Source organism: Tamandua tetradactyla, chromosome 13 (genome assembly GCF_023851605.1).
Source record: "Tamandua tetradactyla isolate mTamTet1 chromosome 13, mTamTet1.pri, whole genome shotgun sequence".
Taxonomy (NCBI): domain Eukaryota; kingdom Metazoa; phylum Chordata; class Mammalia; order Pilosa; family Myrmecophagidae; genus Tamandua; species Tamandua tetradactyla.
Window position 1 is genome coordinate 9,290,825 of NC_135339.1, and position 19,300 is coordinate 9,310,124.

Sequence of the window (19,300 nt, forward strand, 5' to 3'; positions counted from 1 at the left end):
GAGAGAACTTTTTTTTCCCACCTACAGCCTAAGACTCCTAGAAGGGGCTGGAAAGTGAATGTTATGGCTGCCAAACTGGCACAGGACTGTGAGTTCCTTTCTCAGAATTCCCTGGTGAGGTGCCCACGGGTGTGAGTTCTCAATCAAATGGGCCCTCCACAAGCCTCCTCGCTGGTGGCCGGATGAGAAACCCACCAGTGAGAGGCTCGTTAGAAAACGCACACTGCCTGGTGCCTCCTCTGGACATCCTGACTCAGTAGATGGGGGGGGGGGGGGGGGGGGGGGCGGGGCTAGGATACCTGTGTAAGGTATGCCCAGGTGAGCCCTGTGACCAGGTGAGCTTGGGAAGCTGCTTTCTAAAGTGGGAAGAAACAGCCCATCCCTGGGAATGACCTGGGGGACAGGTAGAGGCAACCCCAGGGTGACCCTTTCCTCTGAGTCAGAAAAACTGGCTGGAGAACCCTGGAAACTGGAGATAGAGACAGAAAGGCTGGTTGTGACACCCCCCACCCCTTCCCCCCCAGAAAAGGGGGACCAAGCTGGCCCTGGCGCCCTTGGCTTCTTGGCATTGGCTCCTGTCCTTCCGAGGCTTCAGGGGTCACTGCCCACCAGGGTCAGCAGGGCGTTCTTGTAGTCACCACTGGTGTCTTCCTGGGGACAGGAGGGACATGAGCATTAGAGGGGGCAGTGCTTGTGACATTGGAGCCACCCTCAATCATCATCGTTATGATGATGATGATGATGAGGATGATGCTCCCGTGGGTCTGTGACCCTCCACCCCCACCCGACCCCACGACCCCGAGGGCTCCTGCTTCTGGTTTTCGTTTTAGGTCATTTGTTTGCATCTCCTTTTTTTTTGTATGCTGTATGATGGGGTCACATTTCATTATCTCTCCATGTGAATAGCCCGTTATTGCTGCAACACTTCTTGAATTTTTGTTTGTTTTTTACGAAGTGCATGGACTGGGAATCGAACCCGGGTCTCCCGTGTGGCAGGTGAGAATTCCACCACTGAACTACCCTTGCACACTTGCATCTCCTTTTGATTCCCTTGCCAACTGCAGGGAGAACTGATGTGGAGAACAAATCCCAGAGACAGTTCTGCTCTTCCATGAGGAATGCACACAGCTGTCTCCCTTCTCTGCCAGCTGCCCCACGTGTGCCCAACACTGTCCAGCCCATCCCTGGCAAGACTGACAGTGGGTGGCCAGATGGACCTGTACCACGGCTGTGACAGGCGCTGGCCAAGTGGCCGAGGCAGGTCTCTTTGTCTCTCTGAGGCTGGCTTCCTGGACTATAGAATGATGCTGTCGATGACATGCCTCTGGCTGAGATGTGGTGAGGACACGAGACATGTGAGCTGGCCTGCCCGGTAAGACTTCGCCCTCCGGTGAGACTGACCTGACCGGTGCAGACTCCCTGGTAAGTGGTAGGCAAAATAGACACTATAATATAATAAAAACACAGATCTCACAAGATCTGCAAACAGAGGCCAAAGGAAGGAGCCTGGTCGTGCCGTCCAACTCACTTTTTACAGGGTTTCTCCAAGGCCGTGCAGTGAGTAAGGGGCAGAGTTGTGGAGAAGGTTCCATATTTTCTACGCTCGGAAGCAGTTTATGTCTGACGGGAATTATCTGTTCCTGATAGCTTTGTAAAATTTGCCTGGAAAATCATTTGGACCTGATATTTTCTCATGGACATTTTAAGTTTCTTCCTTTCCTTTCATTCCCTTCCCGTTCTACATTTTTTCCTTTTTCTTCCTTTAAAGACAATTTTTGTAATATTATAGTGTCTATTTTGCCTACCTTTTCAAATTTATGGGGATAAAGTTAGGAATGGAAGTTTTATGTATTTTCTATTCATTTCTGGGCAGGAGCTGGGGTCCCCGCTGTCAGTCATCTCTTGCTTTGATAACATCTATGGGGCATGACCTATGCTAAAATGTATTTGGTAAACTTATAAATTCCAACTGGATTTTCTTAAGTGACAGACGTTAAGCAAAAATCTCCAGGGCAAGCCCCCCGGACCCCTAGATGGGGGCTGGTCACTGATCAGGCAATAACCGGCCTGCTAAGGCCGTCTCCGTCGTGGGGTCTCCATGCTGCATGGACCCACGGGGACCATTTTCACCCAACAGTTTGTTCTTCTGTGACATGACTGTGGCTCCATCTAACTAGAATGCTGGGAAGGAACAGAAATCTCCACTGCCACGAGTAGGCAACCATGGCTGAAAGAATCCACCGGCTCAGCTTGGGCTGTGCGCCAGGACAGAGCCACAGGCCAGACTGGTTTGTGTCTAGCTCTTTAGTCTCTTGACAAAAGAAAAGGCTTCCCTTTGTTCAGGAAGCCCAAAACCAAACAAAGAATAATCCCAGCCCTTCCCCATCCCAGTGCCCCCAACCCACAGGCATCCTAAGGCAGCAGTGCCTTTTAAACATGTCACGAGCTGTGTGTTTCTTAGAAAATGCAGTTCATGCTAAACGTTGGTAGGAGACGTTGAGACTTCACTTAGTGACAAATGAAGACTTGGGGATGTGTTTCTCAGCCACTGACTTCTGTTAACAAAATTGTCAAGGCCTCCTAATCTGCATTAAAAGCCAATTAGGGCTACTGTGGCTCAGTAGGCAGAGTTCTCCACGCATGGAGACCCGGGCTCGTTTCCTGGTGTCTGCCCAAGCAAAAAAAAAAAAAAAGCCAATCGAACTATTTCTCCTGAAGTTACAGCAGTGTGATAATTGCTCTGCATCTTGTTGGCTCTAGAACTTTCACTGAATGGAATCTGGTTAGGCCATCTGGTTAGAGAACCCACTGAAGCCCATCTGATTTACTCTCCTTAAAACGTTACTGCCAGAGCTACTGAAATCTGGAATTGAGTGGTGGGCCCAATTTCAGCCGAAGTATTATACTCGGACTGTCACAACAGCTGTGGGTCCTTCTGCAAGGTCCGGTGCTTTAGTATGGCTCACGCTGGGGCAAGCAGTGCTGGTCTCCCCGTAAGACTGACCTGACAGGTGCGAACTCAAAGGGGTGCAAGGGGCGACCGTAACCCCGAGGTAAAGCCAGCTTTCTGGCTACACACCGTAGTGTCCGGGGCCTGGCTGCTGCATGCTCTCCACCCCCACTGCCCTCCGGCCGCCCTGACTACTTGCCCTTCCCTGCATGACAATGAATGCTAGAGGGTGATGCAAACTGGGACAGGGCTTACAGGTCACTCCGGATATTGGTGGTAGCATCCAGGGGTCCTGGACATGGGCTCTGGGGCCCCATGGCTTACCGCAATCATGCTGCTGAGGGTCTTCCCGTACATCTTCTTGAACTGGCCCTTGATAAGGTTTAAGTCAATCTCGCTCCTTGAAACAATGTTTCTGATCAGGGTGCCATCCCGCGTCCCTGCTCCCTGGAGACGAGACAGCAGCAAAGATTGCTTCTGGCTTTTGAGGTCCACCTTTTGTGATGTGTATCTGTGCTAGTGGGTGCTGGGGGGTCCTGGGGGTGGGGGCTGGGTGTGCAGGACAGGGTGAAGGAGAGGTATCGGGGGGTGAAGCACACCCCGAGGTGCTCTAGCAGCTCAGGGTCTCCACCCCATCAAGCTCATCCCACTTTCTTTTATCAGAAGCCACATGCCCCAGTGTGCAGGGGATGACACTTCTTCCTACAGTAGCCACGGCACCACAGTCAGTTTAATGGGCCATTTCACAGGCAGGCCTGGCCAGGCTCTCATCAGGTGGGTCCAGACCCGCCTGGCCACACCCGGCGTCAGGGGAGGGAATCCCATGCCCTCTCTCAGTTCCTGGCCAGGCATGCCGGGCAGCTTGGGTTTTCTGCCTGGATCTTCCTTTAGATGGCGTCAGCCACCTCAATCAGAGAAGCTGGGGACTGCCTCTTGTCTCAGGGAATTAACTTGCACCATTTGTGTGCACATTTGGGCTCAGATACCGAGGTCTGGACCCGATATGAGCAGCTTGGACATCTGCTTTTGCACAGTGTCCCTTCTGGACACCAGGCTCTCTGGCACATGCAGAGGGGCTGTGCTGCTCTGTGGCAAGCTCCCTCTGAACTTGAACTTGCTACAGTTGCTGCCTGTGATGTCCAGCAGCAGAGATGACTTTCCCAAGGAGGCAAGTGTCGCAATGAAAAGGACAAAGGGGCTCAGATCAAGTCTCTGCCACCTGCCAGCTGTGTGACCTCAAACCAAAGCCCTGGTTTCACCATCTCCAGGATGGCAATTGCAACATGGATCTGGCAGGATTGTTGCAAAATTCAGTATAACGCACACCTGAGAATGCTCCTGCTCAGTCAGCCTTCTGGAGGTGCAGCTTCCCTTACCCAGACTCACTTGCCCCTCTGAGAACTAGAAACTTCCTGATGCCTCAGAGTTTGGGATAAGAGAGGACCCAAGGGTTGAAGATAGTGGTGGCTCTGAGCTCCTGGCTTCGGAGCTAGTGTCATGCAGGCTGATTGTAAAGGGAGCAGAAGAAAGAAGCAAGAGGAGGGAAGGGAACAGTTACCTTCATGGCATAGTAGAGCCGCTCCGCGAAGTAGCCGTGCAGGTTCTGTGTGCATTTCACTGGCAAACAGAAAGGCTCTGTTGAGCTGGAGGTGATGGGTGGCAGCCTGTATGTTATTCATTTATGCCTTGTCTTTGCCCTTAGAGACGAGCTTGTGTAAGGCTTGGCATATTTAGTTGTGCCCTGCCTGTTTCAAAACAAGTGGCTAGGTGTCTCAGGTGGGGTGGGACAAGGAAGGAGGCTGGGATGTTGGGCAGAGGCCCAGTGCCCAGAGGAGGCAGGTGAAGGGTGCAACACACAGCTGCAGGGCTTGTCGGGAGACCTCCAGCTCTGGCCAGCCAGTGAACAGCTGGAGCCCAGGACCTTCCTTCCCAGAGACGGCTCCATCAGGAGTGCTCAGCTCCTCGCAGAGATGGTGGCCACCAGCCTCTGAGTGTTGGCCTCAGAGATGGCAGCAGGCCCCATGCATGCTGAATCCCACTCGATAAGGGGGCTCGGCTCGGAGGACCATGGAACCCAGGGCATCTGGGTCCAGAGTGCAGGTCCTGGGGTTGCTGGCAGGAGTGCTGCTTGGGGTGTCGTGGACCCCAGGCAGGAAGGGTGGGAGTGAGGTACCCTTGTGTGCAAATCTGGCCTTGATGCAGCCGGGTGACCTGGGGGATTACCTGACCCCCCTGACTTGCACACCCCTCATCTGTGCAATGGGTGATGTCCCAGGAGGATGGCTCTGACAAGCCCAGCACAGAGCGCCCTGCGTGCCCTGTTCTTTCCCTGCCGGAGTTGTTCAAACTGGGGCCTGGGCTGAGACTGGAGCTGGATTATGTTTAGATGCCCTAGTATGAGTGGGGTTGTATCACAGCATCAAAGCTGGCCAGGGTGTCAGATGTTCCAGTAGATCCCAGAGGGACAGGGACAGAGTGCTGGGACCCATGCCTGGCTCCACACAGCACGGAACAGGCTGGGGTAGAGGCAGAAGCCTCCTGTGCCAGGAGTCCTGAAGGCAGCACCATCTTTTGGTACGGGGGGGGGAGTGTCTGCGCGAGCCTCAGTTTACCCTCTGCAATGGTTCCCCTAACTGTGATCTTAGCTCTGGGCCCTAAATGTGTCCTGGAAGGATCTTCTGAAAAAGACTTGGCTGTACTTTGGGATGGGCTTGCAATGTTCCCCAGCTCAGACCATCAGTTGCTCGGTTTGGACTTAAATCACATCATCATTTCTTCACTCTGCAGCTGAGGCTGGGATCAGGTCCCACACCCCAGGCCAAGGTCTGCAAAGTTGCTTTTCTTTAGGGGCTTCACAACCACAATCAAGAACACTCACTATGGGGATGCTGGAGTGTGCAATGGTGCACACACTTGCACACACATGCACGCTCCCACATGCACGCACTCACGCTCTTGCACAGAGCGCCAGGCCACATGGGCTGCACAGAGGACGATCCTTGGCAGGACACAGCACACTTAAGACCGTCACGGTGGAAGAGCAGAAAGAGTCCCGGGTCCTGGCAGGTGCACAGGGGTCAAGGGCTTGCTGCAGCCCGCAGGCCTGGATCTTTGGGGCAGCGCCACGGCGTGCGGGCACAGGGCCTGTGCACCGGGCTCCGGCTCACTCACCGACGGTCAGCATGGCCTCCTCCAGGGAGCCGTGGGTCTCACTCTTGATACTGTCCGCGATGCTCTTGTCGGCGATTTTCTCGTATTCCTCAAACACTGCGGGGAGGCCGCTCGCTCAGGGTGGTGGTGGCCCCATGGGACGCTCCCCCCCATTCTGGTTCAGATCCTGCCCAGAGACGCGCTGTTCCCTCCTCCCGCCTCCACGGCTTGTCCAGTTTCCACCCTGGTCATCCGTCCCCAAGGGAGGGCCCTGGCTGACGCCGCCCCTCTCTCCACTTCTGGGATCCCCTCCCCTCAGGCCCCCGGTACCCCGCATCAGGTGGGTGGCACTCCTTGTGGTCAGGATGGTGATGAATTTCATCTCGTCGGTTCCCTGGATCTTCTCCCCGGCGGCGTACAGATCCTGCGCACAGACAGCCGGCGGGTGAGGGAGGGCAAAGGGGGGCCCGCACCCGAGTCCGACCAAGCCGCAGAGCTGGGGGGATGGGCAGCCGCATCCCTCTGCTGGGGCGTTATCTCCTCAGAGCTCTAATGGCCCTGGGCCAGGGGTACCCTAAAGCATCACCCTTCTGCAGTACTGAGCTGCTCCAAGCACGGCCACCAGGCAGAACTACAGATGTGCCCACACTTCCTGTCCCCCAAGACTTGGTTCCCCAGCTCCCTGCACCCGTCCTCTAGGATGGAGCACCCACGTCTCCCCCACCCCTGTCGCTCTCATTCCTCCTTCTGAGACAGTAGAGGACGAGGCCTGCGGGGTGGACATGGCCCAGCCCAGTGTCAAAGGAAGGCCCACGGCAGGGGCTGGGTCCCGGGTGGAGAGCCGGGTGGCCGTGGAAGCGCAGCCTCACCTGGGCATCTTGGAGGGCCAGTGCTGGGTCCACAAAGCCACTGACGTCATCCCGGCTGCCCTGAGGACAAGTGGGGGACTCTGTAAGGCAGTGGGCCAGCCGGCCAGGTGGGGGCAGAGGAATCAGGTGCACTCGCAGGGCAGGGGGCTCTGGGCTGTGCAGCCACAGGACCCAGCCCATCAGGCATCCTCTCCCAGCTTCTGTTTCTCATCCATGAAATGGGAAATGAGGAGCTACCCCAGAGTCAGGGAAGCAGGGAGACGAGGGGAGTGAAGCAGCTGGCATGGCCTGCCACAAGGGACCCAAGCAGAGACGGGGCTTCCCTTTCCCCCTTCCGTGACATCGTCCTCCTGATTCCAGTGCTCCTGGGACTCTGCAGTCAGGGCCCTCCCTTATTCTGAAATTCATGCAATGAGTCCAGGCCCCACCCAGCACGAGAGCTGCCAGATCCCCCGCCCTGGAGTCCCCCGGAGCTGGGCCATGCTACCTGCAGGAGGCACACCAGAATCCTCTCCAGGTAGCCACTCGTGTCTGCTTGGATGTCTTCCTCCAGTTTGGACCCAAAGTCTGCAGGGAGGTAAGGACCTTGTGACTCAGGGCCTTCCCAGGACCCTCTCCTCTTCCCAGCTGGTTTCCAACCCTTCTCTGGATGAATGCCCTCCAGGAGGCAAATCCTTGGCAGGAAGGAGGACGCTGAGCTCTAGTGTCTGGAAGGCAGAGGCTCCACCATCTGCTGGGCCTTCAGACCCAGGAATCAATGTGAACCCGTAACCAAGTTCAAAGCTGGACCAGGCCAACGGCAGCCAACTCAGGCTCATGTCTTTGCACTGTGACCCTGCAGCCCACTGACCCCTCCTGTGAGCTGGTCTGGAGGCCTACACCCCACCATGAGAAGGCCCTGGTAGATATCACCATGGGCCCCTGCAGCAACCTGTGTCCAGCCAGGAAGTGGCCAGCCTGTGGCCCTTGACTGCACGACCTTCCACGGCAGAGTGTTATTCTACGTGTGCCTCTCCCCCAGCAGCCAGTGAGCAGGGGACTCAGGGATCCAGAGGAGTCACACCCTTCTCAGCTTTAGGCTCAGGACGTGGCACATCTAGATGTGTCTCACAGTAGATGCCCGGACCATGCATAGAAAAGCCCAGTAAAGATTCTTTCCAATGTGTCCTCTTGGACCCTGCCAGGCTGCCACAGCTCTGGCCACTGTCAAGGGAGCTTTCAGATCAGGCCTTCACTGCCCCTTTGCAGGCCACCTACCCTCCTCATATGCCTTCATTATCTCCCGAAGCTGGCTCTTGGTCCGCGAGGCCAGGATTTCAATGATGACGCCCTCTTTGGTTCCTAAGCCCTGTGAGAGAACACTCTGCATGCTGGAGGCCCCTGTCCATGCTCCCCTGCCCTGCCCACCCTTCCCTCCTCAGGAGAGCTAAGGCTTAGGAAGAATGAACTCACTGGGGGAGGTTACAAGTGATCACATGGGGATTTCTGCATGATGGGTGACTGAGGCACAGTGATGGGTCTGGACACTGGGCTGCCGGGAGTGTCTCAGACACATCCCCACTATTCTGAGCTTAATTGTGCCCCTCTGTACGTGAGGATAAGCAGCCCCTCGCCATATTAAAGTGCCTGGTGTCTTCCACACACGTTGTGTCCCTCCTAATTGTTGCTGCCAAGTGCAAAAAAATGGCAGGAGGCCCAGGGAAATCGAGTGACTGCACCCGGAATTGCTGAGGTTGGTTTCCAGTTCCACCTGCTCACTGATGTCCTGAGAAACATGGGGTTGGGCTCCACGTGGACACGCCCCGGGGGAGGCTGGTCATCCTGGGGCTTGGTGGCAGGCTGGCCGGTGGCTGAAGCTCTCTGGGCTCAGCCTGGATCTGCCCAGCAGCCAGTCCAAAGGGCACAGGGAAAACTTGGGATGCAAGAGGAGCTCAGAACTATCAAGGCCAGGCTCCCTGCAAAGCCAGGGCGCTCTGGAAACCCTCTCCATTAAATCTTCATACTCATTTCTGCCCCGCTCCAATCCACTCCATTCTCTACCCCTTCCTTCCCCTTGTGTCACCTTTGCCCACCTGTCCCACCCACCCCGTGCCTTCCCATCATGCCCCCAACATGTCCCCATCCCTGGTCTCTCACTTTCATGGCGTCATGCATTTCCTTGGCCTCGTATCTGTATGGCGGGTACATGAGGGCCACGATGAGCCTCTCGAATTTGCCACTCAGCTCCGACTTCAAGGTCTCGGTGAGGTCCTAATGCAGGAGCAAGGAAAGGTGATGGACTGCAGGCTGGGCCCACTCGGTGCAGGCAGCAGCAAGGGCGGGGGCTGAGGGGTTCTGGCTGGACTCTCATCCGAGTTCTGCCCTGGGCTGGCTGGGTTTTCTGGAGTCCCTTCCTCTAGCATCAATAGCTACAGCTGTTAAACAGGGATGATGGCCTTCCCATTTCATACCATGGTGCAGAGGGCTGACGAGTAGTTGTGCCACCAAAGACTTAATAGTCAGCATGGTGCCTGCCACTCACCAGAATGCAAGCTCTGAGGCAGTCATCACACCTGGCTGGCTCATTACGGAATGCCCTCATGGAGTCCATGTGTGCTCAGTAAACGAGTTCTCCTAAGGGCACATGTTTCTACAAGGAGCTACAGTGCCACCCCCAACTGATCTGCACAGGGCTTGGTCAGACCTGGATTTAAATCTTGACCTTCTGGTTTCCAAGCTCTGCATCCTTGGAAGACTTACTTAACCTCTCTGACATCAGTCTCTCCAAAAACAAATGCAGAGAACCATGCATTCATTGCAAAAGATTGTAAAAAATGCATATTAGTTTCTCCAACAGAATGATTGGACTTTATCACTGACCATCCTATACTGACTCTCCAAAGGAATGCTTTCAGCTGAAGTAGCCTCCTGTCAAGTGGGGCTGAGGGGCACTGAAAGAGAGGGAGATGGTTGGAAAGAAGGTGAAGGCAGACTGTGGACAGCTGAGAAGCTGGACCAGGGGGCTGGGGAGCCATAAATAAGGTTGCCAAAGTATGGCTAGTTGCATTTGGGTTCCAGATAAACCTTGAATGATTTTTTTTTTTTTAACAGGGGCAGACACCAGGAATCGAACCCGGGTCCTCTGGCATGGCAGGCAGGCATTCTTCCCTGCCGAGCCACCGTGGCCGGCCTAATCTTGAATGATTTTGTGGTATAAATATGTCCCATGCAATGTTTATTTATCTGAATTCATATTTAACTGGGGATCCTCTATTTTTATTTGTTAAATCTGGCAGCCCTTCCACAAAGATTCTGAGTGGTGGAGGGATGAGCTGAGAACTGTGTTTCCAGTGGGCTGGCTACCAGGGAAGGGCCTTATCCAGACAAAGCTCCTTGCCAGGCTGTCTGGGGAAGCGAGCAACCCCCCATCCCCTGCTCTCCCACATCCCTCCCCATCATGAGTCCTCCCTTTACCTGGCCGAACTGAGCCTTGAAGGACTTAGCGATCTGCTGCCGCTGCGAGTTGCTTCTCTTGGTGAGGATGTCAATGATGGCCTGCTCGTTGGTGCCTGTGGGCGGTACCCAGCATGAACCCCAAGCTCCCTCACCGAGCGGGGCTGAGGATGGCCAGGCAGTGGGGAAACACCTCCTGGATGGCTCCAAATACTGACTTTCATGGTGGAGACAAGACACCTGGACAGATATGTCATCTTTCTCTGTCCCCACCTCCCACCTATGGGATATTGGGGGGTGGCCAGGCCCAACCTTGGAGTGATGGAATCCGAGAAGCATGGGGTCTGTACATGCCACCTACTCCTGGGCCTTTAAACTGGACAAGTAGGGACTCCTGGCTTGGCCTTCCTTGTGGGTGGTGGCCATGGGACATGGTGGGAGAAGGATGGGACTGAGCCACACCCTGCCTGCATGGCCTTGGGTGAGAAGCTTCACCTCTCTGAGTCTCAGTTTTCCCACTTGTGAAATGTAGATGATAGTAAAGATGTTCCAGGAAGTAGAGGGCATGAAGCTGCCTTGCATGCTGATGGACAAAAGGTGAGTGTTGCTAATGACCCAATGCCCGTACAGAGCCAGCCAGGGGTCCATTCCTCCTGGGGCGGGAACACCGCATGCCATGCGACTCATGAGATCTTCTGGGCCAGCCCCTTGCTTGAGCACAGAAATGCGAACGGGGCACCAAGAGGACGTTAGAATGCTGAAGGAAGCCACTGGAGGGGCAGCCAGCAAGGGACATGGGGGAATGTAGGAGCCAAAGGGTTAAAACAAGACCTGCAGAATTTGTTTGGAGCAGCTGGCCTTAGGGTGGCGACAGGAAACTGAGGAGATAGTTACTTGCTTTGTTTGGAACAGTCTGGGAGGAACAGAATGTTCTTTACCCCCAAATGGTTACATTAAGTATGAAGAAAGTCAAGTACTTTGTTTCCTCAGGAAATGCAGGTTTGCCTTTTGTTACCCTGCAGTAAATAAGCAGGATCTGGTTGAGAATAAAGTGGTCTGTTTGTTAAGGTTAAGCATCAGACCCTCTGGTCCCGTCTGTCTGTCTCTTTCTTTCAGTCTCTCTCTTTCTTTCTCGTCATTCCTTAATATCCTTCGAGCTCCATTTCCTAGGAAGCCACAGGGGAGCCTGCATGGCTGGGTGCCCCTGGACCTGGTCTGGCCCCACAGACTCCCGTGTGCAGTGTGCCAGGTGATGAGCCAGCCTCTGATGGGCATCAGTCCTTCCCAACTTCACAGCCAGGCTCAGGTGCCGAGTTCTTGGGCTCATGTCATGGGTACGACGCCTGAGCCCGAGAGTCAAGTGTCACGTGTACAAGGACACACAGCAGATGGCAGCTCGCACGCAGGGAGACACAACTGCCCTCCCTCTCTCTGGTCTTGGGGTCACTGGTGGGGGGTGCAGACCACCGTTGGGGATGCCAGGGCCTGTGTGACTCCCTGGGGGCTGGGATCAGCCCTGCGTGCGATGGGAGACCCCACCCTTCCTGGCTGCACCCCTGGAAGCCCCTTCCCCGGGCTGTGAGCCGAGGTCCCTGAGCAGGGCGGGAGGAGACCCAGAGGGCGACAGCACCCCCCCGCGAGGCTCAGACGCCCACTCACCGATGCCTTCCGTGGCTTTGTAGAGGGTCTCCGCGTCAGGGTCCGGGTTGAAGTGGGGGCTGCCCTTCACCGTGACACCCTCCTGTTCAACCTGCAGGAGAGCCCAGGCCTGTCACAGCAGGGAGGGGCAGGGAGGACAGCGTGGCCCCGGGGACGGCGAGCCTCCCGGTCTGTTGTCTGGGGTCGCCTCTGCCTGTCATCGCGGGAGAGGAGCCGCCCCAGGAATTCCTTCTGGCCCATGGCCTCAGCCCTTGGATACAATGATGTCCCAGCAAGTGTGCGTTGAGGCAGGAGTGCCTCTGTCTGCTTTGTGCTGAGCTGTCATATGGACCCTTCATGGCAGGGCTGCGACCCCCCCCCCATGCTAATGAGCCGCCATGGGTTGAGGGGAGGCTGGACCTGCCAGCCGGCCCCAGGGAGTGGAATTCCAGCACATGGCTCTGGAGCCTGTCCTGGGGTGGGGTTGGAGCCGTTTCCCTGAGCGACTACCTTACCCGGGGGGCAGCCAGAAGAGGGGGCTGAGGCTGGTGGCCTCCAGCCTTTGGCATTAGGAGGAAGGAAAATGCAGGAGGAGCCCTGGGGCCGGGCAGGGTGAAGAGAGGGCCAGCGGGGGCTTGGAGAGGCCCACGTGTAAGAAGGGGCCCCTCTCAGAGCCCAGTGGTAGTTTCACTGGTCTGGCAGCAGAATGGGTCACCGCACGCATGTGTCCAGGCACGCTGTCCTCAGGAGCGTCCTGAGGAGCTGCAGTTCTCCCGTCCTGCTAGGCTGGGTCTGAGGTTCTTTTGTGATGAGGCTCCTGAGGCTGGGAGAGGGTTTTCCTGGGGTGGTGGCCGAGAGGGAGAAGAATGGGGCACCTCCAGGTGGGAGTGCAGGGGCTTCAGAGACCCAGTGGGATTGTGCCCTCTGGGGTGGCTTTCTAGAGGTCAGGCATAGTTATGGGGTGTGAGGAGTATCCTTGGGGGACATCCTTTGGACACTGGTTTTGTAGGGAGCCTATTTGATAATGAGGAAAGGGAGAGCACGCTGGGAGATGGCGTCTGCCAGTCTCCTGGGGACACTGCTCCAGGCTTTGCTGTGGGGTAACCATGTCTCCTCTGCAGAACGGTCCTTTGGCCAGTAGACTGGAGCTGCCAGAGCCAGAACCTGCCCTGCCAGTCCCTGCCCCCGCACTGGGTGTGGGCTGTGGGTCAGGCTGGGCCCCTCCTGCCCGTGTAGCCTGAGGGTTGGCAGTGGATGCAGCCCCACCCAGCTCCTTCTGACACACAGCCACAGAGGGCAGGGAAGGAGAAACTCACCCAGAGCTGTGGGAACTGTGAGCAGGTAGGAAAGGCTTCCTGGAGCTGAGTGAGCTGCCTGGAGGGTACAGTTGCAGCTGGGGAATCAGATTCTGAGAAATGGCTTTGAGCTCCTTCTGCCCTCTTGCTGAGAAGTGGGTATTCGCAGGACATTAGAGAGCCAGGGGTCCAGCTGAGCATCCTGAAAGCTCAGGGCATTGCAAGTCTACAGGCTCTGGGGGTGGCAGAGGGTTTAGTCTAGAAAGAACATCAGAGCTCTGCAAATTGTGAAATAAACCAGACAACCCAGGTAGCTAGTGGATTTCCAAGCCTCCAGTCCCTGTCTTGCCTGAGGGCTGTTAGACTTACGTCCTACAGAGTTTCTCAGAAACAAACGGATGCTTCCTCTTAAGTATCTGTTTTGGGGCAAGGGATGCTATGGAGGTGGAGGACGTGGGCCTTGAATTCTGGGGAGACTCAGACAACCTTCGAGTGGAGAAGTGTTTAGAGATAGGGCTTTGAATCTAGCCTCCCACTCACCCAATCACCTGCCCATTCCATCAGTTTTCTCATCTACCCACCCACCGATCCATCCATCCGTTCATCATCAGTCCATCCACCCACCCACCCGACCAACCATTCACCCACCCATCCACCCACCCAACCGTTCACCCATCCATCTACCCACCTTCCACCCACCTACTCTCCCATCCATCCATCTATCCATCCACCTCCCACCCATTCACCCATCCATCTACCCACCCATCTACCCACCCAATCACTTAACCATCCGTCCACCAACTCTCCACCCACCTACTCATCCTTCCATCCATCCATCCACCCTCTACCCACCTACTCTCCTACCTATCCATCTACCAATCCATCCATCCATCCACCCATCCATCCATCCAAAACCCGGGCTAGATGCTGAAAATACAGAGCAGATTCCCACCCAAGGTCAGTAAGGAGCTTCCTTTTGAGTAAGAGGTAAGGACTTTCTATACCCTTTGCTTGAATGTGTTGGTGACAGATCCTCCTATCTCATTTCTGAGGACCGTGCTTCAGTAATTGTTAGAAATTGTTCCTTGTGGAAAACCCATTAGTATAGAAAACTTTCATCCAGCTGTGTTCAACTGTGTGGTGCACATTCATTGTACCCCCATTTGTGGATCTATATGTTGCAGTTACTATAAGTCACTGTTGCCACTGTTAGCAATTTGAGCACCTACTGTGTGCCAGGCCCTGGGCTGGGTGCTCTGGCTACAACCATGAACTCCTTGCCTTCTCCTGACAGTTGCATGAGGTAAGTATCAATGACACCATTTTACAGGTAAGAAGCTTGGGTTCAGAGAGCATGTCATGGCTGCACAGCTAGTAAGTAGTGCTGCTGGGATTTAAACCACAGCCTGACTCAGAGCCCAGTTCTGTCTACATCCCTACTGTGTTGGTGAAGCTGGTGACATATGACTCAAACTTATCCAGACAAGGCGTTTTCCAGGACCTCTTTGCCAGAGGAAGACTTGCCCCAGGATGGCGGGTTGTAATGGGATACGTGGGGACATCTCACCTCAGGGACTACCATAGGGGTGTCCTCCTTGCCCCACACCAGCACTTAGGAAGTCTTGGCATGTCTGAACTACCCACAGGGCTGAGGGAGGGCTCAGGTGCCAGCGTGTTTAAGCAGCTCCTTGGGTAGTCCTGTCTCCCCACTGAGAAGTCCTGGCCTAGGGGAGGTATCTCATTCCTACTCTGGGGTTTTAGAGAAAAGGGAAAGGTTCTGGGTGAGCTAGTCCCGGAGGCGGCAGCATTATCTGAATGCTGAAGAGGTGACTCAGCCCTGCCCAGCCCTCTGCTTCCCCTTTACATCCCCACCGTGGGGCTGCCCTGGAAAATCTGGGGGACACAGTTGGGTCTCCACAAAAGGTGGGCAGAGTTCTGACTGCCCACTACGGATGGGTCACACCCCACAGCTGGGCCTTCCAGCTGCTCTTTCATCCCCTCTGGTCCTGTCCTTGGCCCAGCTATGTTCCCAAAGGACATGCTATGACAGCCACTCAAGGTAGACCCCGACCGCTGACCCACTGAGCTACCAAGGACACACCAGCCAGGGCCACACGTCCTTTGGGACATCACATACACTCACTCCCATCCCGGAGAGCAAAACCCAAGGGGGCAAGGCTGGGAGCAAGGCAGCAGCAGCTCAGTACCTGCCGCTGGTAACTGGGACTCACATGAAACTGGAGGCCACTCTGGCCCCTTGACTAGGAAGTACATCATCATCCCCTCTTCCTTATCCTCCCACCCAGGACTCTCAAGTCACTTCCTTCCAAAGCCAAATGCCTCATCCTTCTGTACCTTTGCACATACTGTTCCCTCTGCAAGGAACAGCTCCGCTGGTTCTCCCCAGATGCACGCCACCAGGTACGTACACAAACATGGCTCAACCATGATAGCACCCCCTTTGAGCAGCCTGATCCCTATAGGGTCCTCCTCTGAGCTTCCCACTCCTTTCACGTGCCCTGTTGCATTTCAGGGTTTCTTGACCTGTGGGTCTCCCCTGCTCATGTTCCCAGCCATAAGTGCCTCTAGAGCTGGCACAGCTTCTTCCTGTCTACCTCCACTCTGCAAGCTGCCCAGTGTTTGGCCCCGGATGGTGGCAGGCAGCCAGCCCCAGTGGAGGGACTGCCTGCCATGTTGATTTATTTCTCTCTCTTTCTCTTGCCTCCCGAGTGGCCAACACTGGCCAGGAACCCTTCACCCCAGCTGGCTGTGCACTCACCCAGGCTTTCCACCAGGCCATTGTGTTACTCGTGGCACCTTCCTCAGGAGGTGAAGACGCGCTGCTCAGCCCTGCACGGGGATCTCTGCGGCTGGCTCTGCTGCACACTACAGCTGGGTGGAGCTGCCACCACCCTCGGCCCAAGCCTGGGGCCCACCCCACCCACGCCCTGCCTTCTGCCCAGCCCCTCTGGCTCAGTCGGGCTCTGGGATTCCTCCTGCCGCTCCCAGGCCCCACCCAGGTTCAGCCCAGGCCTGCTCTGTGGATGACTCCATTGGCAAAACATTTGGGCTGTGGCTGCCATGCAGACTGGAAATCCTGACTCCCAAGCTTTCAAAGTCTCGTTTATTAAACCATGGCCATGATTTCATTTGCTTCCAGCCCAACCTAATCCACGCAAACATAGAACAATACCATGTATTCCATCTCATTGACTGTGCAGCTTCTGTGCCAAGAACAACGTAAGGGGAGCTGTACAAAGAACATAAATAACAGCTTCCATTTACTGGGGTGGTATTACGTCTAGAAGCCTCTTTGTCCCCTCCACTTATATCTCTGCTTTACCCTAAGAGGTAGGTATGGATTTCGTGTAAGAAAGGGGGACTCCCTCATTTAGTTTGCCCAGGTCACTTTTCACGAGACAGCAGTGCTGTGACCCCACCCATGCCTCTCTGACCCGCGAGCTCCCCCTCCCTCCGCGGGCCACTGGTTGCCAAGGAAAAGAAATCTCGCTCCAGAAAGAGGGTCTTTCTTCCCCCTGAGATTTGCCCAGCCTGTGGTTCCTGCCTGAAATGTTTCCAGCACCCTCCTCCCAACCTCAGTCCAACCAGCTGCTACCATCCTTCAGCCCAAGTTCCCTGCCTTAGGGACCACCTGCCAGTTCCAGAGGCTCTTCATCAGGGGGCTCCCTGCACCGCAGATGAGGGAGGGCAGGGCACACAGGTGAATGTCGCCACGGGCAGTGGGAACATGTCACCTGTACAAGCCTGAGATGCAGCCGGAGGGAGAGATGCTGGTGGGGTTCCCCTGCCCAGGACTGAGATGCTGAGAGAGGGAGAGATGCTTTGTGTGTGTGTCGGGGGTGAGTGTCATTTGCACAACACTGAGATGCAGCTGGAGCGAGATGTCGCTGCCCACCCCTTGCCTCTTCGCCTGGTGAAGGGTCTGCTCTGAGACTTTGGGCCCCGAGAATCCCACTCCCTGGGGACCCTGCATCCCAGAGCAGAGTTTTTTCCTGGCTGAGGGCTTCCAGGTCCCCCCTTGCTTACCGTCCTCTGATTGGAAGCCACTGGCATGGGGAGGCTAGAGGCAGGCTAACTAGAAGCAGGACCTTCTAAGTGATTGGTTATGGGAGCAGGTTTGACTTACTCTGGTTGTTCTTAAGTTGGAAGTGGGGGCAAAATTTAGGGACGCTGATGATTATCAGTCATACCCTGGCCACTTTGGGTGGATTGCTACAGGGATTGTGGTTTGACTTCACAGGATGTTTGCTGCAGGCAACAGCCTGCTTCTGGGGCAGATTGCTACAGGTCGTGGCCAGATTTTCCTGGTTTGGTTACAGCTGGTCAGAGAGTCCTGCTCATTTCATAGTCTGCTTCTCAGTGGCATGAAATGAAAATTAACCTTGGGGAGATAGCAAACCTGAATATCGATCGATAAACTTCGTGGGACTCGGTTATACCAGACCTGATTAAAAACTATTTCTTGATCAATGAGCAGGGGAACTTGTTTTAACCAACTAGGCACTAACTGGGAACTCATTCTACTTTGAACAGGAAGCTCCTTGTAGAACTTACAAAACGCTGACTCTGAATTTCTCTACCAGGGTTTGCTCTTTATCAGGGAGAACCCACAAATGTGCTTTGTTTTGTTTGTCTGAACTCTAGTGGTCTCTGCTTTATCCTTTGCCCTCTGAGAAGGGGGTGAGCTGACACATGCTTTTTCCATGGTCATGAATTTTCCTTTCATGTTTCAATTCCATTTCTGGTGCTGCCTCGTGGGTCACGACTTTAGATCTTGCAAATGCTCATTTTTCATCTTTAAATTTGTCTAGTCATTTAATTTCTAATCTAATGCCTTTTAGAGCATTGTTTTGGTCATTTTTTTAAACTCTGCTTTTTTTTTCATAATTAGCTGTCATTGCATCTCATTTTATTCCTTCCTTCATCTTTTCTGAACATACACACAATCCTGGACCCTGATTTTCCTTCTTGCATCCGCTGACTCTCTTGTGTTAGATACCCAGGAAGTTCTTTCTCGGAGCTCCTCTCCACTAGGAATTATTTTTCACAAGACTCTCACCTGCCCTGGATGGGGACACTGTCTCTAGGGAGACAGTTTCATGTTTCGTTTTGCTGGGGCCTGGCAAATTTGATCTGTTCCAGACGAATTTTAATGATAGTTTCTCAGCTCAGATTTTCCACAGCAACTGACTGCGGACTTGGGATTCTGATTTCCCACAGGTGCTCAGGACAGGGGCCACACATGGGGCCTGGGACGAGGTTTCCCGGTCCGGTTTAAGGGGGATGGGGTGTAGCCCCCATAGCTCCTGCTCACCACGGGACAGAGCCCCTCGCTATTTTACCTTCAGTCGTCGCGTTTTCTGTCTTGCCACTTAGAGAACTGCTGTTCTTGCTCTCGGCGAGCCTTGTATTGGGCACTCCCGTCCAGCCTTGGGGTTCCAGGTGGGGCTGACGTGTGTCAGCGTATAGAGGTGTGTGTTACTCTGTAAGCTGCTGGAATGCGATATACCAGAACTGGAATGGCTTTTAAAAGGGGAATTTAATAAGTTACAAGTTTACAGTTCTACAGAAGTAAAAGTGTCCACATTAAGGCACCAAGAAGAGGTCACCATCACTCAAGAAAGGCCGATGGCTCAGGAACACGTCTGCCAGCTGAATAGTCACGTGGCTGGCATCTGCTGGTCCCTGGCTCCAGGGCTCCGTTGCTCTCAGCCTCTGTTCCTGTGGGGGTTCCTCACTTTGCTTCTCCGGGGCTGGCTTTCATCTCTTGGCTTCCCTTGGCTCTCTTTAGGCTCTGGCTTGCTTCTCATCTCATGGCAATGTTTGCTGGGCTCCAAGTATCTCCAGACATTTTTGTCTCTGTTCTCCATGTGTCCACATCTGGGTCAGCTCTGCTATGTAGTTTCTATTGGCTCTGAGAATTCTGTCGTTTCTCTAGGCTCTGT

The 19,300-nt window shown here is 54.8% G+C and overlaps 1 protein-coding gene across 1 annotated transcript; it reads right to left on the reverse strand.

The window, feature by feature from the left end:
* Positions 1-268: 268 nt before the first annotated feature.
* Positions 269-16,252, reverse strand: LOC143653572 (annexin A8-like protein 1). Its single transcript, XM_077124697.1, has 12 exons — positions 16,114-16,252; positions 12,061-12,151; positions 10,423-10,517; positions 9,106-9,219; positions 8,227-8,317; positions 7,457-7,536; positions 6,970-7,029; positions 6,431-6,524; positions 6,122-6,217; positions 4,509-4,567; positions 3,275-3,397; positions 269-651 (listed from the first exon to the last, which is right to left on the reverse strand). Exons 1-12 carry the CDS (start codon positions 16,132-16,134, stop codon positions 592-594), a joined length of 984 nt encoding a protein of 327 aa, XP_076980812.1. The 5' UTR covers positions 16,135-16,252; the 3' UTR covers positions 269-591.
* Between the last annotated feature and the right edge of the window lie 3,048 nt (positions 16,253-19,300).